Source organism: Amblyomma mixtum, chromosome 4, assembly GCF_055824585.1.
Source record: "Amblyomma mixtum isolate Tamu chromosome 4, ASM5582458v1, whole genome shotgun sequence".
NCBI classification, from domain to species: domain Eukaryota; kingdom Metazoa; phylum Arthropoda; class Arachnida; order Ixodida; family Ixodidae; genus Amblyomma; species Amblyomma mixtum.
The window spans coordinates 25401525-25428659 of record NC_143015.1 but is presented as its reverse complement, the minus strand read 5'-3'; the positions used below and the strand labels follow the sequence as shown (position 1 = coordinate 25428659).

The following is a 27135-nucleotide window of genomic DNA, read 5'->3' as shown; positions in this document are numbered from 1 at the left end:
TGGTCTCCTGTCGGCCTCTGATAGACCAGCGCCGATAACACTCAAGTAAAAAAAGACACAAGCAGAATAATGGTGGAATTCACTGCATTGAAGCAACCCCGAAAATCTGCTTCGATGAGCAGCTTGGCGGGGCGCTTGCTCAAAGAAGCACTATTGAAGGAGGCTGAAAAGAAACGATGCACTGAAAAGGCATCCCTTTCCGGCTCGTGCCACGACGTGGATCCTCGTCTCCTACGTAGTCTCCAGCTGAGCAGCTGTAAAAGGGCAGCTTGGTTGCTTACGACGGCGTCTCGAACTACGGCCCGTTGGCTTCGCTTTCTTCCCCGTAATTTCGACCAGCGCGACCAGCACAGCTGCGGCCAGCCCCGCGGCTGTGAACACAAAAGTTTCCCGCAGGTGGTACACGGCCAGTGGGCGCACTCGCCGCTTCTCGCGGTGGCTCCGTTCGCGCGCCCTCAGCAGCGTGTGCCGCAGCCAGAGGGTGACCAGCCCGGCCGCTTGGAGCTGTGCGATCCTGGAGGTTGAAGAACCAAACCCTGATCACTACACTACATGTGTGCACCACGAGGAACTGTAGAGTTCTTAGGTATGAAGAATAAAAGAATTTGAGGACACTTATGCTCTGTATTTAAAGGTATGACGCCACAAGGTTAATGGGTTCCGTCAGCGGTTTCTCTTGCCTACGCCGATATATACACTGTTTCCTCCTTCATAGCCACAAACATTAAGTGAAGGACCACACGACCCACACATAAAGCCCAGGTTTAATTAGACCGTATAAACGTAGCTGCGTGACTTAGCGATACGTGTCTTAATCCCAACCTAAGGGTCAGCGGTTCCTTTGCCGACAAATTATCCCAATTTACTTTTCAATGCGCTTCATTTATTTTGTAAGCTTACATGTCCTAATGTCGTTTGAGTCAGGTTGCCACCTCTAATCGCCAGTTTTCTAATGTTTTGCTCACTTTTGAAATCCGCTGCGCCACGTGTGACGAAGCCACCCGTTCGAACAATCCATACATCCCTCACGCCGTCCACGGCTACGAATCCAATACCGAATCGAATGTCTTTCTCCTTGATTCACTGAACGAACAAAATAGTCCATGCTCAAAATTATTCGAAACAAAATGAATCTCCATTTATATTTCCGAATAGTCGCGAAACAAATGGCGCTAACTGAATCAAAGCAGACGTTTGTGCGAGCTTGGTATTGATTCATAGTGACAAAAAATAGCGCTCACTTTGCAGAAAAGCAGAACAAAAGAAGAAATAGACCCCCCGAGAAGGGGTCTTCCTTCTTGTGCTCCGTTTTTCTTCAAAGTGCGCGCTGTTTTTGACAGGGTGAGGCTCTAAGTTAGATTCGAGAGTCAGAAAAACAGGTCCAACTCCAACGCCACATTGAAAGCTGCCGCGATCAGTAAATACGGGAGAAGGGGTATAGGGCCGGGACACGTATGGTCCGGATGATAATAATTCTATCCGATATCGGAGACTATTGCTAAAAACCCTGTCGCTTTCATCCATCGATGTTTGACACTTGCTTGTTTATTTATTTATTTGAAAACACTACAGGCCTATAGGGTCCAAGCAGGAGGGGCATACAATATAACAATCGCACAGAAAAAAAGAAAATACAACACACAGCATCATTCGGTGATAACAAAGGGAAGAAAAAAAACAGCATTAAAATACGAAATGAGACAACTTAACCAGGGAAATGTTCTTCCAATGCGTTGCTAAAATTACTATTTTGAAAAAGGGATTCTGGGAGCAAGTTCCAATCGGATATGGTTCAGGGGGAAGAAGCATGAATTTGCTCGGGCAAAGATAGGCTGCAGTGTGTGTTCCTTAGTGTGTGGTGTTCGTCTGGTGGTAGAAGGTTGAACACAATTAGTTATTTTAATGTTTACCTCGCGTTGTCCTCACCAGTAGCAAAAGGCAATTTTCCGATGCCGATGCACATGACGGTCACAGAGACGATATACTGGCACCACGTAGCGTGTCCCTTACTGACGATAAGTTTCGGGTTTTCTTAGAACTACAACGTTAGTTGCATGGATTGCAGAGCCGCCGAATATTCGTTTTGTACAATTATTCGGCTCGTATTAGACTCGCTTCTCTCATTATCCGAATCTCATTTGATTCGGTTGCGAAATGGTATTATTTTGGACACACGTGCCATAACTGCTTTACAACTGCTTACTTCTGGTTTATGGGCTCGATGCAGCGGAAGTCCTTGGGGAAAGCCAGCGCGTAGCTTTCCAGGCGGAAGTTGTCCCTAGCGAACCGAAACCACTTGGGCTCCTTGATGTCCGCGTCCACCGTGATCTCCCCCGCGATGTAGGCGTAGCTACGCTTCAGACACTCGCGTAGCCCGTCGGCGTCACTGCGGACGAAGTTGCGCTCGTCGGACTCCATCGACCGGACCAGCAGGCGGGACACTGTCGAGTTGTCACTCTGCGCAGCGGTGGCTCAGTCAGCCTGCGCACCTCCACATGCTTACGGCGCCAAACAATGCCACGCACCTCAACAAATATTTGCGCTGGACCAGTTGAGTCAGCATGCGTTCAAAGTAAAAAAAAATTACGAGGAACTTTAGCGCCTAAAGTGGTGAGTGCTGCATTCTGCTACGCGATTGTCGCGCATGTAGCGATGAATGCTGCCACAAGTAAAGTGAACGACTACACTTTAACATTCGGTTGGTGCATTAATCAACTGCCCATTAATGACGCTTAATCTTGGCCTTTAGGAGTGGAACGCGAGAGCGTGTTGTAGCGCTGCCAGGGAGTCCACGGAACGCCACCACCCGTTCGGCGCGATGCGTTGCCCTTTGAACGCAGCGCTTTTTGGGGAAAGGAAATGGCGCTTTAATTCTATGTCATTTCGGTGGACACCTGAACCGCATCGTACAGGAAGGGAGGCAGTGGGAGTGAAAGAAGAAAGAGAAAGAGGGGCCGTAATGAAGAAAATGAAAATTGTATTTGAGGAAAGAAAATTACGCAGTAACTGTCTCACACATCTCGCTAGGCACCCGTAATCTGTTTGTAGAGGAAGGGAGGAAGTGGGAGTGAAAGAAGAAAGAGAAAGAGGGGCCGTAATGAAGAAAATGAGAATTGTATTTGAAGAAAAAAAAGTTACGCAGTAACTGTCTCACATATCTCTGTGGACCCTCGTCAAAAGCGGGACACATTTCCTTCACGACAACGATCAGCCATTAAAGGCTTTCGCCTTAAAACTGGTGGTGCACTTAAGCTAAGCCTTAATGGTATAACCAGATAGGGTTATTGGGCTAATGCCCATTTACGCGGAATCGGTCATTGTATAGCTGCTGACCCGAAAGACGCGGGTTCAATCCCAGCCGTGGCGGTTGAATTTTTTTGGAGGAGAAATTCTAGAGGCCCGTGTACTGTGCGATGTCAGTGCACGTTAAAGAACCCCAGGTGGTCGAAATTTCCGGAGCCCTCCATTACGACGTCTCTCATAGCCTTAGTTGCTTTGGGACGTTAAAGCCTATGATCCAAACCAAGCCAACCAAACATTACAACCATATATCCATGGAAGTCGTCATGCGGCTCCTGTGCAATGGCGCAGGGGTAATGCGATGCGCCACTGCACCGGCAGGTGACTATTTCCCTCAGCCGCCGATCGGGCTTATGAGACCCAAGTTGCTCGTCCCGAACAAACTCTCGCGATTATTCATTAATTCAACTGCCACCTGTCACGGTGGGCAGGTTGTGATGACGTGACAAGGTTGCCTCTAGAGATTGGAAATATTGAACATTGGAAATATTGAACCTACATCCAGGACTAAAGATGCGTTTCTTTTCTTTAATATCATGTACAAACTTGTACAAATATCGATTTTTCCACACATTCTTTTCTTCCTCTACTGAAGTCAAGAACTTACTCTCATCTCTGACATTTTTAACACTACGTAGCATCGATATACACACAAGAAGTAAATATGTCTGGGAAATCCCACATTTCCGCACATATTATAAACATCAATCCTTAGCACATAACCTGCCATCAATGCTTAGTATGTACCAAAACACAACTCGTCTAAAGACTAAGAAATAGCGTTAGTACTTCATCAAATTGTGAACCACATTGGAAATTATACTTAGTTTTTTCTACTGTACTTCCTTTGTTTACAATTTCGTACTCTTATCTATGTCGACTGGTACTATTCCTAGCTCATTTTGTCGCATATGATGCATCACATACTGTATTATGTTGCCGCAACTAGTTTTTTTTTTTTTTGCGTACGGTGTAAATTGCTATATATGCACATTATTTTTTTTCTCAACTTCACAGTTCTGCCATGTAACGGTCTCCTTGGCCCCGTCAAGCTGCTCACTGTTCCAGTTCTTTCTGGGAAAAGTAAAGAATGATTAATTGATTTGTCTTGGGATTTTTCTCTCACACCGCCTCCAATGACGCCGGGTTTACCACTGGATGACACCCTTAATGTTATTCCCGCTAACAGCGGAAACGCAGACGGCGACAGGACGACGGAGAACATGTGTCGTGCAGTTTACGGCGGCCTGTGGTAAGCTGTTCTGGCGCTTTTCATCCTAGAAAATGTGGACAAATGCAATTTTCAACGAGAAATACTTTGCGAACGTAAAGTTTTTATATATAGTAAGATTCAATTATAACGTACAATATATCCACAGATCTCACCCGGCAGGCAGCCCTTTTTTTGCGACTAACCTTTTTGCTGTCGTCAAAACAGATTCCCTTTGGTTTTTCGTGGTAGTCTTAAAGGGGCCCAGAAACACAATCTTAGTTAACTGTTTTGCCTGTTGATTGCGTACAGTGAGTTATAATGGTGCTATTAGCGTCGGTAATACCGCGTATATTCTGTTTTTTAATATTTTAATGTCCTCCCAAAAACAACTTCATGGCTCTGATGATGTCGCCACACAGTGGCTGGTTTTTAGCAGCGGATATGACATCACCTGGCGCGAGCTTGATGTTCGGACAAATAGTAAATATACTGCAAATTGTGTGAATAAATAGAGACACATTTTGTCTGTCTGCGTTTTATATTAGATCAACAAAAACAACTTGTTTGTCTTAGATAAAAGCCCTGCAAAGCAAGTAAAATAAAAATACACCACCAGGGGCGCTCTGGCATGTTGACAACGCTGCCAGTCTCAGCAAGAACGAGTTACAGAGAGCAGGCAACCATGGAGTACAAACTTCCGCGACGTGCTCTGGCTGGCTGTTTTGATTGGTTGTGCCAGGTGCCGTCATTGGGAGAGCGAAATAGGGGTGGGAAGCCCCGCCAAATCGAGTGGAGGGCAGCGTTTTGTTTGCTTGTATTTTGAAATTTCTTCACTGAATAACTTCCGTTCCTGTGCATCGATTCCTGTAATTCTTTTTAAGTCAGCATCTGTGTGACATAAAGAACCCACCTGAAGTATAGCCGGTATTCCCCCAGGCAGTGTTTCGCAGCCCCTTTAACTAGTAGATGATAGCGGTGGACAAACTTTAAAAGACAGAATTTGCTACGCATCAGAAGAATGTACCATTAACTTCAATATTTCCACAATGGTTCCTTACAATATAACAATAATAAAAAATTATTTATTACCGTGTTGGTCACCGCATTCGTCACATTTTATTGCTCGAGGCCTGCGGTTGCATTCCGCCAAATTACGCTTTGTGGGGCACTATAATTTGATCCGCTCTAATCGATATTGCCTTGACTGATACCATCTTTCTTCCTTCGTTAGGGACCTTTATTAAGGCGGAAGCCTTTAAATGCCTCATCGTTGTAAGCAGGAGCTGTCGACAGAAATGTCACGCTTTTCAATTGGTCGAAACGGTCGTGACGTCACAGTGCGCGAATTTCAAACGGGGCCAATTGTACTTTGGCTACTAACCATGCAACCAATTAAAGGGATCGTATAGTGATGCTCCAAGTAAGTTTGACTGAGTTTAGTTAATTGCTTACTTAACCAATTAGTCTAATTAACCTTTCTAGTCAGACCAGATAAATAAATAAAACCGAGTAGGAAATTGGCCGAGCTTGGGAATCGAACCCCGGTCTCCGGAGTGCGAGTCGAGCACGCTACCACTCCGCCATGCCAGCTCGATGGTTTGGAATGAACAAAGGTGCGTCTAGTGAATACGGTTTCTTCGTTCACTCCCATCTTCCTCTCTTCCCGTTACGACGAGGTTTAGGTGTCCACTGAGATATCAGAGACAAATACATTTCCTATCTCAGAAACCAATTTACCGTCGAGCAAGGCGTATTTGTCCGCATTTCAGATTGGTCCAAATTGTCGTGACGTCACCGCGCGCGAATTTTGACGGGTGTCCACCGAAATATGGGAGACATTTACTGCGCAACTTCCTTTCCTCAAATACAGTTTTCCACTAGTGTCTACTGAGATATGCGAGACAGTTGATGCGCATTTCCTTTCCTCAAATACAATTTTCATTTTCTTCATTACGGCCCCTCTTTCTTCTTTCACTCACACTTCCTCCCTTCCTGTACGGTGCGGCTCAGGTGTCCAAGTCCACCGAGACGACAGAGAATTACAGCCCCATTTCCTTTCCCCAAAAAGCGTTGCGTTCTTAGGGCAAAGCATCGCGCCGAACGGGTGGTGGCGTTCTTTGGACTCCGTGGCAGCGCTGCAACACGCTGTCGCGTTCCACTCCTAAAGGCGAAGATTAAGCGTCATTAGTTGGCAGTTAATTAATGCACCAACAAAATGTGCAGTGAACAATCGCGTAGCAGAATGCAGCACTCAGGCTTTCGCCTTTCACCACTTTAGCCGCTAAAGTTCCTCGTAATTTTTATCGTGAAGGAGGGGCGCTACGAAGCTACTTGATTAGGCTCTCGCTGCCCACGTGTTTCATTTCCTTAGAAGAGCTAAAAAAAAAGTAAGCTCAAGGTTCATCGGGAGGAAGAGCGAGTGGACCAAGCAAGCGCATTCAAAAATCTCATTTTTCGAAACATAGCACAGTTGTACCAGTTGAGTCTGTTGCCAGATGCTGAGGTTGGCAGACCGTGATGGTAGCGCTCGCTCATCGTTTTCTAACTCCACTGTTCACCTGTCCTGGAATTTGACTTTAGTTTCTTTCTTTACCCATTCTTTTTTCTCGCCAAGAGTACCTCACGTCTTCGCAGTTGCAACCTTGCCATACGATATCGCGTCAAAGAGTTTGGCACATGCGGCACAGCAGTGCATGGCCACCAGCCGGCTTTTTTACTCAGGCTATGAGTAACTCAGTAAAGTGACTCAGGCTATGAGGGACGCCTTAGTGAAGGGCTCCGAAAATTTCGACTACCTGGGGTTCTTCGACGTGCACTGACATCACACACCACACGGGCCTCTAAAATTTCGCCTCCATCGAAATTCGACCGCCACGGGCGGGATCGAACCCGCGTCTTTCGGGTCAGCAGCCGAGCGCCATAACCACTGAGCCACCGCGGCGGCTACCAGTGGTTAAAGTATAGCGCTAGAGGAGCGGGACAGGAGAAAACAAACACACACGAGCCCTTCTATTCTGTCCTGGTCCTTTAGCTCTGTGTTCCTCCATAATGTTCACTCACCAACACGGCCAGCAGCGTGCTTTAATGTAAATGCATAGTGAGTGACAAAAAAAGCGATACTGAGAAGTGGTTGCGCGAGATAATAGCATTCAAGCTAATATTGATACATGCATTCGAAGAAGAGACAGAAGTAGCGCATGCGCTAGAAGAGGAAGAAGTTAGTTGGCTCTCTCGCGCGCGCTCGAACCACTAGGAGACCGCCGCAGGTTTTTCGTCTCTGCGCGGGTGTTCTTTTTGGCGTTGCACGCTACAGTTTGGTGGAGCAGTGCTGGGTACGCTTCCCGACCTGCAAACTCCGTACAGCGTCACTACGGACCTCACACCGGTTCACCAGCGACAAAGCCGCCGTCTCCGCGGAGAGTCGCCTGAATTTGGGCCCCTTCCCCCGCCAACAAGGACGACGCAGCCTCGACCGCCGAGTCCAACTGACATGGCCACTGACACCAGGACCCAGCCGCCGATCCAGCCTCTACCGTCGAGTCCAACTGCCATGGCCGCTGACACCAGGCCCCTGGCGCCGATCCTTTGCCACCCACCGCGAACACCGCCATCTTTTCACGGTGACGTGTTCGAAGACGCTGAGGACTGGCTGGAGACGTTCGAGCGGGTCGCACGCTACAACGGCTGGTGCGACGAGCGCAAGCTGAATAACGTCTACTTTGCCCTGGAAGAGTCTGCTCGGACGTGGTTTGAAAACCACGAGGCTACACTTCCCACCTGGGAGACGTTTTGCCGGAGTCTCCTGGCTACGTTCCCCAACGCTGACCGCCGGGAGAAGGCCGAAGCTGCGCTGCACTCCCGAAATCAGCGCACGAACGAAAGCGTGCGCATGTACACCGAAGACATGGCCCCTCTTTTCAAGCGCGCCGACCCCAACATGACAGAGGAGAAGAAGCTGCGCCATCTCATGCGTGGGGTTAAGCAGGAGCTGTTCGCGGGCCTCGTGCGCAGCCCACCCCGCACGGTGGCGGAATTTCTAACCGAGGCGACCACGATGGAGACGACGCTGCAACAACGGGCCCGCCAGTACAACCGGGACATCAACTGCATGGTGCCCGAAGGCTTTTCGTCGTGTCTCGGCGGCAGTGTAGACACCTTGCGTGAACTAATTCGCTCCGTTGTCCGGGAGGAACTGCAACGGATCCATCTGCCTCAGGTTGCACCTGCGCCGCTGGCAGCGCTGTCCGAAGTTGTCAGGGACGAGGTGCGACAGGCTGCGCAGGCACCTCCTGTCCCCGAAGCGCCATCCCGGTTCGATGACCGACCCACGTACGCATCTGTTGTACGTCGCACGACAGGCTACGGTCCCATTACCCCAACGCCTGGCGTGAGCAACATCGGCACATGTCACGCAAACGTGCCTGGCTACGGTGTGACCCCGTCGACCTCCGTGAGTAACATCGCCACGTATTCTGCAACCGCATCTGCTACAGCTGGGCCACGCCCTCGCAAGTCGGATTTGTGGCGTACACCGGACCGCAGGCCTCTCTGCTACCACTGTGGGGAGCCTGGTCACCTCTACCGCGCCTGTCCGTACCGCCAAGTGGGCCTTCGCGGTTTCCATCCCGACGCACCCTGCCCTCAGAACGGCGAACGACCGCATGAGATTGCACAGCATCTCTGGGCACGCCAGAACCCTGCCTACTCTGGAAGGCGCGAGTCCCGTTCCCCTTCGCCTCTCCGTTATCGCTCTTCCAGCCCTGGCCGCCAGAGTAGCTCTGCTGACCGTCGCTCGCCGAGTCCGCGTCGGGAAAACTAACACCAGCGACCTCTGGAGGCAAGGCCGCTGACGTCGGGACGTGTCAAGATCCTCCATCGCGGAACCCTCGAGCCGACAATACCCGGACAGAGAGAGGCAGCGACAGTATCAGATACGCTGCATCCGATTTGCGTGTGACAATTGATGGCACTGACATTACCGCGCTGCTCGATACCGGTGCTGATTACTCTGTTATGAGCCGTGCCTTCGCTGGAGAACTTAAGAAGGTTCTGACACCGTGGACGGGGACCCCCATTCGCACCGCTGGTGGCCACCTAATTTCCCCTGTGGGCAAGTGCACGGCTAGAGTTGGGATTAGTGGTTTTACGTACGTTGGTGAATTTGTCGTACTCCCCGAGTGTTCCAGAGACTTGATTCTGGGGATCGACTTCCTGCAGTCGAACGGCGCTGTGATTGACTTTCAGGAGGCACGTGTCACGTTCTCGACCAAACAGGCCGTGGCGCGCTTTGACTCCCGCGATCCCTGCAGCAACGCTCTGCGCATTGTCGAGAACGACGTCACGGTGCCGCCGCGGTGCAGTGTTCTGGTGCTCGTGCGGAACGACCTCTTTCATGACTACGAGGGCCTAGCGGACAGCCATAGTCCACTGCTGCTTAAGCGGGGACTTGCCGTTGCAAGAGGTCTCGTCCAACTACGTGACGGCCGCACCCACGTCCTCCTGACTAACTTTGCCAACGAATATCAGCACCTGGCCAAAGGCATGGCTATTGCCTTCCTCCACGACGTTGCTGAGGTTCCAGGTTTGTGCACCGTGGGAGGACCCTCTCCGGAGTATGCTGGCCCACATCACGTTCTTCAGTCAGTCAGAATAAATCCTGCCTTGCCGTCGGTTCAGAGGGATCTTCTGTCGGCCCTCTTGGCAGAATTTGCGGACTGTTTCGCTACGTGCTCGAAGGTCGGCCGAACTCCACTCGCCAAGCATCGTATCATCACTGACGAGACTACGCAACCCGTCTGCCAGCGCCCATATCGTGTTTCCCCGGTGGAGAGAGAAGCCATTCAGAATCAGGTTGCCGAGATGCTTGCAGACGATGTCATTCAGCCGTCCACCAGTCCGTGGGCATCGCCTGTGGTTCTTGTCAAAAAGAAGGACAATACTCTGCGTTTCTGCGTGGACTACAGGAAACTTAACAGCGTGACCAAAAAGGACGTTTACCCGCTGCCCAGGATAGATGACGCGCTCGACCGATTGCGGAACGCCAGATACTTCTCGTCATTGGATCTTAAAAGCGGGTACTGGCAAATCAAAGTGGACGAGAGAGACCGGGAGAAGACGGCTTTCGTGACGCCTGACGGCCTCTATGAGTTTAAAGTGCTCCCATTTGGTCTGTGCTCAGCACCGGCCACTTTCCAACGCATGATGGACACTGTCCTCTCCGGCTTGAAATGGCAGTCTTGCCTGATGTACCTGGACGATGTCGTTATATTTTCGCCCACCTTTGACCAACACTTGGAGCGGTTGCGCATTGTGCTACAAGCGCTCAAATCCGCGCAACTCACCATCAAAGCCGAGAAATGCCATTTTGGCTTTGAGGAACTTCGCTTTCTTGGTCACGTTGTCAGCGCACAAGGTATTCGCCCGGACCCTGACAAGACCGCTGCCGTCTCAGGTTTTCCACGCCCAACTGACAAGAAGGCCGTTCGCCGGTTTTTAGGCCTGTGCTCCTATTATAGGCGCTTTATTCAAGATTTCTCGAAAATCGCGGAACCGCTGAACGCACTGACCCGTGACGACACGCCCTTCCTGTGGGGGACCGACGAAGAGGCTGCATTTGTCGAGCTTCGCAGCCGTCTGCAAAGCACTCCGATACTCGGCCATTTCGACGAGCATGCTGCCACGGACATCCACACTGACGCCAGCAATGTTGGCCTTGGTGCAGTACTGATCCAGTGGCAAGACGGTGCAGAACGGGTCATCAGTTATGCTAGTCGGACACTTACGCGCTCCGAGACCAATTATTCTACGACGGAGAAAGAATGTCTTGCAGTGATATGGGCCATCTGCAAGTTCCGACCGTACCTCTACGGACGACCCTTCCGTGTGGTAAGCGACCACCACTCCTTATGCTGGCTGGCGAGCCTCAAAGACCCCTCAGGACGCTTGGCTAGATGGAGCTTACGCTTGCAAGAATACGACTTAACAGTAGTTTACAAGTCTGGCCGCAAGCATCAGGATGCGGATTGTCTGTCGCGCGCGCCTATCCCAATCAATACCGAAGAAACCACCGATGATTTTCCTTTCCTGGGCTCTGTTAGTACCACCCAAATGGCGCAGCTTCAGAGGGCGGACACGGAGTTGGCGCCGCTCATCGATTACCTCGAAGGCAGTGAAGCTCCCATTCCGCGTGTTTTTCTTCGAGGGCTTCACACCTTCACTTTACGGTCTGGTGTTCTCTACAAGCGCAACTTTGCCAACAGCGAAGAAGTGTTCCTACTTGTCGTACCATCACAGCTGCGGTCTGAGATCTTGAGTGCCTGTCATGATGCACCATCCGCCGGCCACCTTGGAGTCAGCCGTACACTCGCGCGGATTAGACAAAAGTATTATTGGCCCAGGTTACTCCCATCGGTGCGGGCCTACGTCAAAACATGCCGTGAATGCCAACGTCGGAAGACTCCTCCATTGAAACCGGCCGGATTTCTTCACCCCGTCGATCCACCGAAGACCCCTTTCCATCAAGTGGGCATGGACCTCCTTGGCCCATTTCCGAAGTCTTCGTCTGGAAAGCGTTGGATAGTCGTTGCGACTGACTACCTCACACGGTACGCTGAGACCACGTCTCTTGCCAAAGGCACTGCTGCTGAAGTGGCGCAGTTCTTCGTCCACAACATTGTCTTGCGTCATGGAGCACCCGCCGTTGTTGTTACTGACCGGGGAACTGCTTTCACGGCCCGCTTAACCCAGTCCGTGATGACTCTGACGCACACGAGCCACCGACGTGCTACGGCGTATCACCCGCAGACAAACGGGTTGGTAGAGCGACTCAACCGCACACTAGCCGACATGCTATCAATGTACGTTGACGTCGAGCATCGAACTTGGGACGCCATTCTGCCGTACGTAACGTTTGCGTACAACACCGCCCTGCAGGAAACAACCCGACTGACCCCCTTTCAACTTGTCTTCGGTCGCCAGGTGACCACTCCGTTGGATGCTATGTTGCCCGTCGACCCTTACTGCGACTCTGACGCTGACATCGACGTAGATACCTTCGTTCAGCGTGCTGAGGAAGCGCGTCAACTGGCCCGCCTGCGCATCCACCGTCAACAGGAGGCTTACGCCACTAACTACAACTGTGGACGCCGTTTCGTCAGTTATGCTCCCGGCGACCTTGTGTGGATTTGGATACCTGTTCGTCGCCGCGGGCTCTCTGAAAAGCTGCTGCGCCGATACTTCGGCCCTTACGAAGTAGTGCGCCGCATCAGTGATGTGACTTATGCAGTTGCTCCCGCCCCGACAGCTTGTTCATCGCGCCGGTCGCACCGAACTGAAGTCGTACACGTTGTTCGCATGAAGCCTTGCCACGACCGGCTACCTGACTGAACTGCGGTCCACTGCAGCTGTGTTCTACCCTTTCGCTGACTTTTCACTCCCAGCCGCATCGTGTCGATGCTGCAGAAGAGGGGGGCAGTGATACATGCATTCGAAGAAGAGACAGAAGTAGCGCATGCGCTAGAAGAGGAAAAAGTTAGTTGGCTCTCTCGCGCGCGCTCGAACCACTAGGAGACCGCCGCAGGTTTTTCGTCTCTGCGCGGGTGTTCTTTTTGGCGTTGCACGCTACAATATACTGAGAACTCGAGGATGCAGTGTTTGGCATTTTTCAATAATATTAGGATGGTGTCATTGGGATCCTATTATCCCGAGAGCCGGTATCATGGCGGTGCTCAAGTACTCTTGATTCATGTTGTTCGTACCCTGCAGGTCATCACGCTTTTGTCGCATACGCGCTGGTTCCCGTGCACAATATATACTCGTAGTGCTGAGTCTATCGTTGTTCTCATGCCGCCACGTTTATTCGGCTCCTCTGCCCAATGCATCCCGCTTGGCACTGCGGTAGCCGGAAGGCATGCGAGCCTTGCGGGACTAAAAATATAGCAGAGAAAATATAGCAAAGGCATCTCAAGGCCTTTACCCTTAAGGCTTTATGGCTAAGGCCCCTTCTACTAAAGGCTCTCACCCTGAAGGTACTTACCATGGAGGCGTTCCCAAGGCCTATACCATACGCTATTTGCCCAAACACCTTTGACCTAAAGGCATTTGAGCGTAAAGTTTATACCAAAGGGCCATTGACCTAAAGGTGTTTACCATGAAGGAACTAACCTTGAAAGCTTTCACGCATGTGTACCTTCCACCCAGGTGAAGGCCTGCCAGATGTACACATCTGGCAGGTAGCCTCACAACCCGGTGGACGGGTAAGACGCCTGCCACAAAACAGCGTTCAGGGAAGTACGCACCGACACCCGACCAAATCTTTAACTGGCTCGGGTGCTATATCGCTAAATGCACCTTGTAAAGGTTCTTTTCGGCTACACCGCTGGCATATTCATGCTGTAATTTGACGCGAGGGATGGCATTTCGTGGTTCCTTTTTGTTCATATAATGTTTGAGTGGAGTACTTCCGTGTTTAGATCAAAGTTATCAGAAATATTCATCGCCTGCCACTACGAAGAGCCGAAACAAGCAGAATACGCAGCAATGGTTCTCTTGGCGCTTTAGCGTTTACTCTGGGTAAACGACTTGTCCGCCATGAAAGGAGTGGTAGTTTACCCAGACGCATTGCTGCTAGAAGCATTGCTGGATATGCCGCTTGTTTTGGCTCTTCGTAGATGCGGACGATTCGGATTTCTAATAATTTAATCCAAGCAGGCGAGTAATCCACTCGAATATCACTTAAAAAAATGGGCCTCCAAATGCCACCTCATGCGTCAGATTACAGCATGAATATACTAGCGGTATAGCCAAAAGCAACCTTTTACAAGGTGCATTTATCAATGCAACACCCGAGCCAGTTAAAGATTTGGCCCGGTGTACGTATGCCCAAAAGCTAAATATTTCCATAGTACAGCTAATGCACTGAAAACAAAATGAAGTTGTGATTACCCAACTGATAATTTCGAAAATCATTGCTAGCATGCATGCGATAATGATTAAGACAAAAAGGAGAAACTCGTGCCGGGTATCCATCCCCGTCCCTTCTGTCTGGGGACATTAAGTGTGTGTTCGCGGAGGTGTAGCAAAAAGCTGCACCTCCGAGGGCGCGAGAACTGCACACTAAACATGAATCCTTCTATATGGGTGGAAAAAGGGAGTAAGTTATGCTCTAGCGCTCTCCTTTTTTTTGAGGGGAGTGCGCTAGGGGACATCTTTACACCTTTTTTGCTCCTTTCTGTTTGCAGTGTATTGAATTTGCTGCGTCAGTGGCGGTTAAAGAGAAAAGTAGGGGTGTGCGAATATTCGAAATATTCGAATATAATTCGAATATTATATTTATAGTATTCGTATTCGATTCGAAATCCCAGTATTCGTGTTGTTTCGAATACTCGACACGACGCGAATATTCGTATCTAGCCGAATATTCTATTGCGAGCACCGGCGCTCATTTCGGTCCGCAAGTCCTATCGACAGAGACATAACAACATGCCGGTGCCCAGAGCAATGCGTAACGTTGGGCCGTGCAGTAGCTGACTGCGTTGGTGAGCTTCTTTGTGGCTAAACCTGCGAAGCTGGTATAGTCAGAGCTGTGCACGAAATACCTCGCAATACGGGCCAGTTCAGTGCAAATTGAGAGGGCATTTTCTTTGGCTGGAGAAGTCGTTTCAGCTAGAAGAGAACTACTTCTGCCTGACCATGTGGAGCAGCCGGTTTTCCTTCACGACAACCTTTTATGTTCATCCCAGCAACGCGCTTTTGTGCTTATGGCAAGCTAGCCTTGATCAATGCTGTGTACTAGCCATCTTCTCCGATATTTCCACGCTTCTAAGAACAATGTTCGAGACTTTGATACTTTTCGTGCAACCACACACACCATTTGTGCTCATTTCATTACTGATAGTTGAACTGTGATGTTTTTGGGTGCTCAAATAAATGTTTTGTAGTGGTTAAATGCGTCTGTTCTTGAATATTCGATATTCGATTCGATATTCGGAACCAAGTATTCGTATTCGATTCGTATTCGAAAAATTTGATATTCGCACACCCCTAGAGAAAAGGGTGCATCCAACAGCAATGACAGCGACGGCGGAAGAGGAGAAAGCGAGCGAGTTCAAGGGAAAGATAATTTTTTTGAGCGCTAGCAGTTTTCTGTGTTGCCTCTTGAATTCCTTGTACATATACTTTGACACGTCCTGTATTAATGTAACCAGTCGATTGTGTCGCTCTCTCTGGTATAATTCTTTGTTAATAATACTGTAAAATTGTTTTTCTGTACCCACCCCTGTTACAATCCCTCTGGGGATTGACAGTATGTTTAAATAAATAAAAAATCACACCAGTTATACGTTGCAGTCTGTGTGCTAATAAAAAGACCCAGCCACACCCCTCAATATTTTCTCGCAAGCTTCTAAATTTATCTCGCCTTTACATGGGTCCCAGCTACTGTCTCAAATCAAACAATAGCAGCCGAACTATCATGAGAGTTTGACACAGAAGGGACGGAGTAGGCGGGTGCTACTGCAAATGGCTGTGGTTGAACATGTTGCTTCCGCACGGAGGCAGCTCCGCACCACATCGTCTTTACCTTCGCAGCAGCCGTCACCATAACTATAAAAACCGTCATCAATGGCGTTGCCCAAAACATATTTTGTTAGTGAGATCGAACACAACACATGTTCACCCACATGCTCACGTAAAAGGCTTTTATAGTTACGTGAACGAAACATTCGTTTTTGTGTTCGTTCTATAGGGTTGAAGATGCCAAAGCGACTTAATGTATGAGGCACGCCGTAGTAGAGTGCTCCGGACAATTCCGCCCTCCAGGGATTCTTTACCGAGCTCTGGCACAGCACAGTACGCGGGCCTCCGGCATTTCACCTCCATCGAATGCGACCACCACGGCCGGGACAAAATCCGCGTTTTTCGGGTCAGCAGCCGAGCACCATAACCACGGCGGTTGCGGAGGAAACGAGAAAAGAAAAGATGACCGCTTAGTTGCTTACCGCCATTTAGCTAGCTCGACGTCTAAGTTTTTATTTTACTCATCCTTCGGTGAAGAAATGTAAATTTTACTTAGGGGTTTTCCGCATTGCAAGTGTGCCGTGTACAGTTCTGTGCATCTTTATCGTGAAGAAATGTAGAAGCTTAGCTTGTTGGGCCAGTTGGTGCACGGTACTGGGGAAAGAAACCAGCAGAACAGGACGTGCTCACAAAAGAAGGTCGTCCGTGTGAATTCCTCCTTTTGTGTACGCGTCCTGTTCTGCTGGTTTCTCTCCACCTTTATCGTGAAGGCTTCCAACAAATTTTCTCGCCTCAACCGCTGGCTTGTTTGCGGTCAAACTGTCAAAGTGAGCACATAGCTTTTGTCTCGTAGGAAGTTTTAAAAAGATACTTGATTCAGCCGCGAATGATGCAACGCTGTAATCGTATGCGCCGAGACCGACGAACTCTCGAGATCGACGAAACATTTCCGGACATGAATTATGTCTTCAATTTTCGCCGATATGTAATTGACAAGGAACTATGGGAACGGCAAAACGCTCACCTTGTTCACTTAGCGGTGGCTTATACTGCAAGCTTAGCCAAGACGAGGCATTACCGCCGCAATCCGTGGAGAACTTCGTACTCTCTCCCTATCGAAAAACCTATCAAATATTCACAATCACAATATGCATCAAATAGTCAGGCTTCAGTGTACGACACGTTTGGCTGGAGTACAGTATTAGTTATTTTGCTGGGGAACTCAGCTCTGCATGCGCTCTTTGGGACGCTCTAAATAACCGGACGCTTTAACAGATGCAGAAAGACTGAGCCTGCGATGTGAGGATTACCGCAGAGAAAAACTGTTTAAAGGCGAGTGCGAGTACACCGTGCGGTTTGTGAACGATGCGCCTCGACGCTAAAATGTAAAGTTGCACCATCTGGTCGTGACCTTACATGCAAGCGACCTTTCTTCCAGGTGTTCTGGGGTAAACACCTGGAGCGCTCGTGTGACGTTTGCAAGACACTATGCATGGGTGGAGGGAGATCTGTAGTGAGTTAGAGAGGGAGTAGGAACTCCTCTCTCCACACAGAGAAATGTACATTTTATCTCGCCGCGGTGGTTCAATGGCTTTGGTATTGAGCTGCTGGTCTCTGGTCGCAGGTTTGATCCCGACTGCGGCGGCCGTATTCAGAGGGGAGAGAAAAAAAAAACTGACGGTCCATTTGCGCAGTTGCACTAGCAATTCGGTCCCCGTTTTCGCTTCCATTGTTCACAGGTGGAACGAATTTGTTTCAATAGCGGTAATGAGAGAATGGAATAGGTCAATCTGTACTTGGCCCATCTCCGAAATTCGGGCGGCCCGCCACCGAAAGTTTGAAAATTCAGCTGACCCACTTTCGGAACCAACCTGGTACACTCCCAGAATGAGTTTGGCCAATACCTCCTAGAATTGGCCTGGCCCACCCAAAAGATTTAGGCGGCCTACCCCGAAAATTTGAGTTGACCCTCGTTTGGAACCGTGCTTTCGGACACTATTTCGGGCTTAACAATGCTTGACCATGAGCCATTTTTTCTCCATCTCTCTCAATCAGGTTTTGAGTGGCGTTCATGGCAGTAGCTTAGCTCAGCCAGAAACGCGGCGCTGAAGCCATAGGCCATCGGCGTTCATTGTGTTCATTGGCGTTGGTGTTGTCAATGTTTTACACCCTGAACATTTTAGGGAAATGAAGCCAAGCAAGCGCGGCGAGAAACACCAGCTGTGCGCCGTGTGACGTCACTCGCTCCTCGCGCATGAGCAGCACGGCTCTCCAGGAGCCACGCGAAACTGCTCATCCTCGGCCAGTGTAGCTATCGCTATAAAAACATCAGAAAGCTCATTCGGAGGCCAGAACAGGAGGTGCTCACCTTGAGCATTGCGTGCTCGGCGGCGTCGCGAATGGTGCCGCAGGTGAAGTGACCGTTGGCCACCTCCCTGGCCAGTTTGGCGACGGTGTCCACCACTGGCTCCCTGCCTGGCGTCATCATGGAGGAGATGAGGCTGCCGCTGTACGCCATGGAAAGCACGTTGCCCAACAGCATCCATACGCCCAGCAGAAACGGGCGCCGCCATGGTTGCGGCACACTCACGCCTGAGAGAGCGTAGGCACATGGGCAGAAATATTAACATACACCCCAAACAGGAAGGAGTAAGAAGAGAGTTAGCTGCCCTCTAGTGTTCTTCCTTTTATGAAAAGGAGTGCGCTGGAGGAGAGCTTACGCTCTTGTTACTCCCATATAGGCGTTCTCGTGTTTAGAGTGTACGGGCACGGATCAAGGGCTGTCACCTGAGTCTAGACTGTCGCCTATAAAGTGGTCAGCGGAGAATCAAAACAGGTTCTTTGCATTATACCGGGTGTTTAATGCACAATTTTCTGCAATTTTTAAAAATGGACTTTTTGAGTTAGAAGCGTGCTTTTCTCGGTGTAGCATTTCCTGCGGTGCAGCGCATCAGAATACAGCTAACAGGTGCTAACTAGCAGGCTGGTTAGCTAGTATAGTTAAGTTTTAAGCTATAACTGTTAGTATCCTTATTTATTGTGCGGCTTGTTGCCTACCGTAAGTACTATCTATATCACTGTGTAGAATTTCGAAAGCACTGTTACTCTTGTCGCGGTGGCCCAACAGGTTTTGGCTATTTCGATTAATTGCGTGTATTGTGGTGGTTGCTTTGCTTCAAGCTTTATTTTGGCGTGATGTAGCCAAAATTAGTGGAGCCACAGCGCCGACGGTAGCCTCGTTTTTGAAATTCTAAAAACTGAAACTGATATTACTTACGGTGGGTTACACGCCTCTCAATGATTAAGAAGGATGACAATAATAGTTAAAAATTTATCCATTCAATATAAGTTAGTTAGCCTACGAGTTAGCACGTCTTAGCTGTGTCCTGACGCGCTCACCGATTACACTGCTATGTCGAAAGAAAGCGCTGTTCTAACTCAAAAATCATATTTGGAGAAAATTACAGAACCTCTTAGGTGAAACATCCGGTGGACGTTCCTACTTGTTCATCCTTCACCACAGCCTCTTTACAAATTTGCTTGTATGAAAACCGATTAGGAAACGTAATATGGAGAAAAAACACATTATCGTCCGTAAATGGCTAAAAGTCAAAAGCGCTCAAGGTAAACGTCTTTGGCAGAAATCTACCTCATTAGTGGTTAAAATAGACGATTGACCTTGATTTTAGCCGAACTCACTGAGGTCCCGACGTTTCGAGGCTGGTTTGGTCTCTTGTTCGAGGGTGATTTCAACGGTGAGCAGGTGCCGCTCCTAAGTGAGATGGCTCGATCGTATGGACCGCTGCGCTCAGAAGTGGCTGCTGCAAGCCGTTCAACTCACCCCTGAACAAGCGACCAAAAAGGTCTGGGAATATCGCGACCTTCTTAAAGAGTTCGGCTGGGCTTTCTCTAATCCATAAAACGAAAAGGGTGCATTACAAAAAAGTATAATTTTGCTGTGATTTTCTTGTTTGCCGCCTCGGACGCTTTATAGCGTCTCGTCCCTCTTTCCTACTGCTGCTAACAAACGACAGGGAGTAGAGGGGCTGTAAAAGTAACGAGAAGTATAGATGCATTCGGCTCGCAGCCCACTGTGTCATGGCCGCTGACGGCAGTTAATGGTCAGCTGTATAAGTAGGGGCGGTGCTTTTGTTTAGGCCAGACGATTTAAATGTGCTATTTGGCTCTTGTGGAATAGTTCCCCTCCGTCTTGGACTGGCAGCGGCTGGCGCCAAATCCGTCCTTTCTTGGAGCGAGTACTGCGCTTAAGTTAGACCTGAACTTGCCTATTCTGGAAAAAGGAGATGTCCCTTGCGATGCCTGATTTCTCGGTCTAGGCGCAACTGCCTATTCTCTTAGAAGATGCCTTCGAACTCTTTAGCATAAGTGGCACGTACGGGAAGGATGACGCACCCCCTGGATGGAACGCTGACTTCATCTTCGAACACAGTCAGAGCCGTGTAATTTTTCAGCGTCGTCCGATGAGATTGCGATGGACTTAGAGCGGGGATCTACGATCCCTCGGTATTGAGACAGGGAGTCTACCCATGGAGTCAAATCGCCATAGTCAAATCGCCATAGTATCCATTGACTGCCACTTTTGCAGTGCACCGCCCGATGGCGTAGTGAGATGACTTCCAGCTGGGCGTATCTGTGGGCCGTTCAGCTGTCTGCGCCTTCTTCAATTGTGCAGCGAGTGGTCAATTGATGGCTGAGTAGTCTGTTCCCGTGTCCGCCAAGGCAGTGACGCTGCGGCCGTCGTTAATTAATATAGCCACGTTGTTCGTGCCCTCTGATAGAACTTCCGTCATGGCGTCGGATCACAGCTTCTTCGTGCGCTGATCAGCTTTTTTGTGGCTGGGGCATAGGTAATTTTATTGGATAGCGTGATAATTTCAAAGTTGTCTAGCGTTCCTGACAGGCTCATTTTCGTCTGGTGTGTGTCGTAGTGGATACTACGTGCGTTGTGTGGGTGTTTTGACAGCAAGCCAGAAGTCACTTTCTCCCGTTCCCTGTACGGTGGTATGAAAGTGCATTCTTCGGGCGGTCGCTACGCAGCTGCGTGAGGTGAAGCACATGCATGTTCCTGCAACGACGAACATGATGAGTGTCTTGGCGTGTACTCGGACGGACGCAACTACTCCTCTACTTCGCGTGGTCAGTGGCCGAGTTGTGGTCATAGTGCGCCAGAGGAGAAGCTGCCGATGCTCATTCGCTTGTACGAGCCGTGCCAGATAACGTGGTGGGGCTCGCCGCAATGGAAGCAGCATGGGTCCTTCAGACACCTGCTTTCTTTGCCGCGACATTTTCAAACTTCAATGGCTAGGCGGATATGGTCGTTGGAGCGGTACATAGCACTGCTGGCGCTGGATGACGTGACGCGTTTGGCTGCGTACGGCACCGGCGTAGGTCATCAGGGTTTTTGTAGGTGTTTGTAGTGATGTACCCAGCAGCTGTTGTACATGTTGCTTTGTTATAGCCGACTGCTACACCTCATAGCGAACACGTCCGTTAGAGACGCCACCTCGGGCTCTGTTGGTGACTGGAGCACTCGGCTCTAATCTCCACTGAATCTCACTGATTACCTCCCGTAGATTACCTCCCGTTGCATCCAGATGGCTGAAGGTAAAGACGTCCAGCTTCCGGACGATATGGCGTCCCCTCCTTCCAGGGTCTTCTAAATGGGGGATGTTTCTACGGTGAATACTACAATTCTTTTGGGTTGGTTACGAACGAGGCAAGCAAAAAGGTTGCTCCTGACTCATCGCATCAAGTGAACTTTTTCTCTAGGACATCCCGGTTTCGGGGCAATGGAAGGGGCATGTCATTTCTTTACCGTACACATTGACTAGCTCAGTCAGGTGGTGTATGTGGGATTCAGAATTTCAGCTTTCTCATGTCCACCAATCTCGGGCAAAAAGTTTGGAAATTGAAAAATTCTAAGACACTGTTATTTAAATATTGAAGGTAATGGTCTGTTCTTCTTATATCTACAAAAATATTTCTTTTATAGTTTTTGCATCCAATGCATGGAGAAGTTAAGACTGGCATAGAAAACCAGTGGGGAAAGCTTTTCACGGTAGCAAACACGTTAATAGGTAGAAAAATACAAGACTGCTGTCGGCTGATCTGCTGATATATTGATACCTATAGTGAAATCTTCACTATATGAAAAAAACTGCGTTTTAAACGGTTTCTTGCTCAAAACTGCTTCCGTCCACAATTGTTGGGTAAGCTTCCCAGACGATGCTTAATTGTAAACGACCTCAAGAGACCCCCTCTAAGTCGTTCGGCGTCCCTAATGAAGTTTCGTGGTCTCCGTTCCGGGTCCGTGCTAGTCCTTCAATTCACTTGAGCTGGATTCAATTCCGTTATTTTCCTTTGAAAGGAAGAGGCCAAACTACAGGCCGTGGCAACCACTTGACGCCGGTCCTGCCCCCTTTACAAAACGGCAGTCAAACGAGTAAGGCTTGGTGCATGTGTTGCACAGGTCAAAACAAAAATAACAAGTATCACAAACATATCTGAGCAGTCGCTGAGCGCACAGCAAGTATCGAAAATCAAATATAACGGATTTGACTCAACAGTCGAAACAAAGAGTACACGAAAAGGACTATAACATATTACTACATCAAGTAGCTAAAAAAGATGAACATAACCATAGAACTGGAATCGCAGAAATGATCAGACGCCTCGAGCTCTAACCGATTTAAAAGAGCAGGAAGTGTGTATGACAAGGATTCCTTGCAGTAGTTTGCTCGTGGCGTAGGTACAAACAACGCCACCAATCAGGTATGACGACCAGAATCATTACTTTCCAGCTTCGTGATTATCGCTAACATGTTATTACTGGTTTTAACAGTGGGCTTGTAGCATACCAGTAACCTGTAGCTATACATTGTGAAAATGGAAGTAATGTCATATCGTAAAAGGACAGTCCTAAAGGATAACGGTAGAGAGTATTTGCTACTCATCGCAATGATTTTTTCTATAGTAAGTGCAGTTTTGATAAGTTTGTGGCACCAGTTGTGACCCAAACAAGGATCCAATTTTAAAGTAAAAACAAGAGTGTGAGCTAACAAGATTTTAAGCTTTATAGCAAGCTTATGTTTTAATCTATACGGCTGAGGCTACTTCAGAACAAACATGTTCTATATGATTACTGCAGGTTAAGAGCACTGAAAAGATGACAGCAAGGACTTTTACAGAATCCACTATTTCTAAGCTGTTTACAATTAGGCGTATGTTAAGTTTCTTCTAAATACATTTTCCTTTCAGCAAATAGAACATTATCTTAGTTTTATTTGGATTCATCCTGAGATGGTTTTAGTGCGAAAGAACTACTTAAAGTGGTCCGAGCCAAGAATCTCATGTGAAGCCTCGAAGTAAACTCGCGTAATCCCGGGTTAGCTCTGAGAAGCATCGCGACAATGGAAGCGTGACCTTGGCCAAGCCTGAAATAGCAAAAGCCCCACGCAGAAATAAAATAAATATTGCCAAGACTCTGTGTCCAACCCGTGGCGGCGCAAACAGATCAGCTTCACCGGCCACTGCCGACAGCATTATGCTATCGCCGCAGCCGATCAAGACTCCTGTTAAAGAGTAACATATCGTCGGCCGGCGCACTGCACAGCGTCGTCTTCATCAACTTCCATTCGCGGCGCGAACAAATCATCGTCATCATTATTATCATCAGCCTGACTACACCCACTGCAGGGCAAAGGCCTCTCCCATGTCTCTCCATTTAACCCTGTCCCTCGCCAGCGGAGGCCACCGTATTCCCGCAAATTTCTTAATCTCATCGACACACCTAACTTTCTGCCGCCCCCTGCTACGCTTTCTTCTCTTGGAATCCACTCCGTTACCCTTACGGGCCATCGGTTATCCTGCCTTCGCATTGTATGCCCTGCCCAAGCCCACTTCTTCCTCATGATTTCAACTAAGATGCAATTAACCCACGTTTGTTCCCTCACCCACTCCGCCCACTTCCGATCTCTTAATGCTACACCTATCATTTTTCTTTCCATAGCTCGCTGCGTTGTCCTTAACTTAAACTGAGCCCTCTTTGTTAGCCTCTACGTTTCTGTCCCATAGGTGAGTGCCGGTAAGATACATCTGTTGTATACTTGTCGTAGCGAACAGATGAGCTGTTGTAGCGAACAGATCAGATCAGCTTAACCTCGATCAGAGCTTAACCTGAGTCTGGTATTGGGGTCAGACGTGCCAACGACCCAGCGAAGCAAAACGACGAGCCAACCATTCTAAACCCACGCTTTCGCAGATACACTCGGTTTAACTTAGCTAAAACACTACTACGTTTTTCCTAACAGGAAGACTGCTAAGAGATTTGTCCTAAAAAGTGTAATTTAAATGCACCTCAATATCGTTGACTAAATCACACTTGTGGAGTGCTACCACGTGGTGGAAGATGTCTTGCCATACCTCGGCCTGTTCATGGGGTAGGCAGTGGAACGCATGTGGTCCCCGCTGCTGCTGACACAGCAAGGACGATGGCTATGCTTCAGGCTCTGACTTCAACGGCATGATGAAGTGAGGGTGCAGCGCCTCCATGAGGCATGACGGGGAGCATGGCGGAATTTCCGGGCAATATCGTTGACAAAAAGAATGACAGGCTGGTGCCACTCGAACTCTTTCAATGGGCGAACTCAGGCCCACAAACAACTGAACTGCTACTCGGTGAAAGCGATACGACCAACTGCAAACGGAGGGGTCGAAGACCGGATTAATGACTGCTTTCCTCCACACTCGGCTTAAATGCGATTATGCATTTTAGATATAAGGCTCCTAAACCATGCACGATCTTCTGATCATCGAAGGAACAGTCATGTGTCGCTAAGATGACTTCCGAGGAATCTGGTTCCCTGGCAACAAAGAACATATACAACGAACAAAGAAACTAACGTTTCGTGCAGGAAAAGCAGCAGTAAGTGCCTCGTGGCGACTTAACTACTATGTGAGGGCTCCTTACGACGTGCTGCTAGAATACCGCGCTTGCCTGCTAGAATACCGACGTGCCGCTAGAATGCCGTGTTGCCTGAGCACACTTATCTTTCCTGACTATGCTGTCGCACACGTTGAAGTCATGTCTTTGGTGTCAGTAGCTTTGAGAACGCCTCTCATCACTCGGAAAACGACTTTCCACAGGAAACAAAGCCTCGATCAGCATGCGTTTATGTTGAGGCATGCAGCGCTGCCAGTCATTCTTTCGGGATTGCTAGTCTCTGTTCGTACTTCGTTACTCTGTGGTCGTATGGACACTGCATCTATCCATACGATCGTCCTCGCAAACACAAAACGAAAAAAAAGAACTTTTTGTGCGCACCCTGCGCGAGGAGTAATCTGATGATGGGTCCAATGGTGATGGCATAAGCCTCGTCTTGCCGGTCGGCATGGTTGAAAAGCCGGCTGCGCAGCACGCTACGAACTACGGACAATAACGATGAGACGGCCATCGTGGCGAGTAAGGCGGCCCAAACCTGCAAAATATGGACAAAATCTTGAAATACACACTTGGATACTTCAGTTAAAATTCCTACATTCCGTTACAATTTAAGAATGCGCCATGTTTACGGATATAGTCTATTTTTACTCCACAGTGAAAAAAAAAGTGAATGAAGATGCTTTTTTTCTTATACATTAACTACACAAAAAATTTATGAGTCAATCTGCAGCAGCACTTTGCGGGATCCTCTGCGCTGCGCCTCTGCTTTCATAGTACGGAAGTGGGCTATTCCCGATATCCCCCTTTTGCCGCAGTGTTTTGAGGCGCTGCAGCATATAGAGCAAGCCATGAATCCGAGCATTGACTTTTGTCATGCAAGCGATGGTTCGCGCTGCTGACCTCAGTGGAAGCCACGGATTCAGACTCGACACTAGGTCAGTTCAATGGCACTCCTTCCTTTGTCTGCGGCAGTACCGGCGACGCGATTGCCACAAAAGCGGCAATCGTGCCCTTGAGTGCTGTCGCACGAATGACGTAAGAGCATCGTTGTCGTGATTGACGATCTATATCTGCCCACTGCAGGACAAATGCTTCTCACATACCTCTCCAAATAATTTTTTCCTGTGCCAGTTGCGGCCCTCTTTTCTCCGCAAACATCCTAATTTCATTGTTAAACCTGACCCTTTGCCGCCCCTTCCACGCTCCTCGTAACCTCGAATCCTTCCCGTTACCCCAAGGGACTGCCGGTTTTCTTCCCTTGGCATACGTGCTCTACACATACGCATTTCTGCGTATTGATTTAAGACCGGATATCATCAACTCGCGTTCCTTTTTTGACCAACCCTGCTTTCTTCTTGTGATTTAGGGTTACAACTACCACTTTTCCTTTCCATAAGCTCTCTGCACTGTCCTCCATATGAAGTGAAGCAATTTACTTAGCCAACTAGTTTGTGCCGACGGGATAGGTTGTTCAAAAGGGTTGAAATTTTGGGCTGGTTGGTGCATGATCTCAGGATAAAAAACAGCGCAAACGGGGACGAAGCAGAGAGAGGGACACGACGCTGACTAACAACCAAGTTTTATTGCACGTTCACAGGTTAAATACCACTCGTTCGTGCAAAAAAGGAAGGAAAAAGAAGAAAAAAAGAGAAAGAGGGAAGGCGTGATAGACGAAAAACCACGTGGCATGAGATTATGCATTCATATATAGATAGTCAATTTCGCTGTCGCGAAGTTAAATGGAAGGGATGCTGACGCATTCTTCACCATTTTGCCGAATGTTGATGGCTTCTTCAATTTCTCTCTGCGGGACAGCGTCGTGTCCCTCTCTCTGCTTCGTCCCCGTTTGCGCTGTTTTTTATCCTGAGGGGGATAGGTTGTATATGTTGTGGGTACTTTATCAAGCTGGGAATGTTTTCGCACCAACGCACCATTGGCGCTGAGTTGCGGCATGTAGTGTTACATTCAACTTGCAATGCTTTGAGCATGTTCTCACCTGGAACGAGAATGGCCTGAGGAAGACGGCTGAGCGCCCAATCTTCCTCGGAGCTCGAACTACGAATGTGGTGCGGTCCAGCAGGTAAGGGCTCGAGAGGAGAACCCACTTGTGGCGGTCCTCTAGCACGCTCATGCCACCGGCTGCCAT

At 48.9% G+C, this 27135-nt stretch overlaps 1 protein-coding gene across 1 annotated transcript; it reads right to left on the bottom strand.

Annotated features, from left to right (window-relative positions):
- Positions 1-231: 231 nt before the first annotated feature.
- Positions 232-27135, bottom strand: LOC149345923 (ionotropic receptor 21a-like). The gene is made up of 5 exons (XM_089541226.1): positions 26986-27135; positions 25371-25524; positions 18396-18619; positions 2204-2457; positions 232-514 (listed from the first exon to the last, which is right to left on the bottom strand). The coding sequence occupies exons 1-5, from the start codon at positions 27133-27135 to the stop codon at positions 232-234; spliced, it is 1065 nt and encodes a 354-aa protein (XP_089397352.1).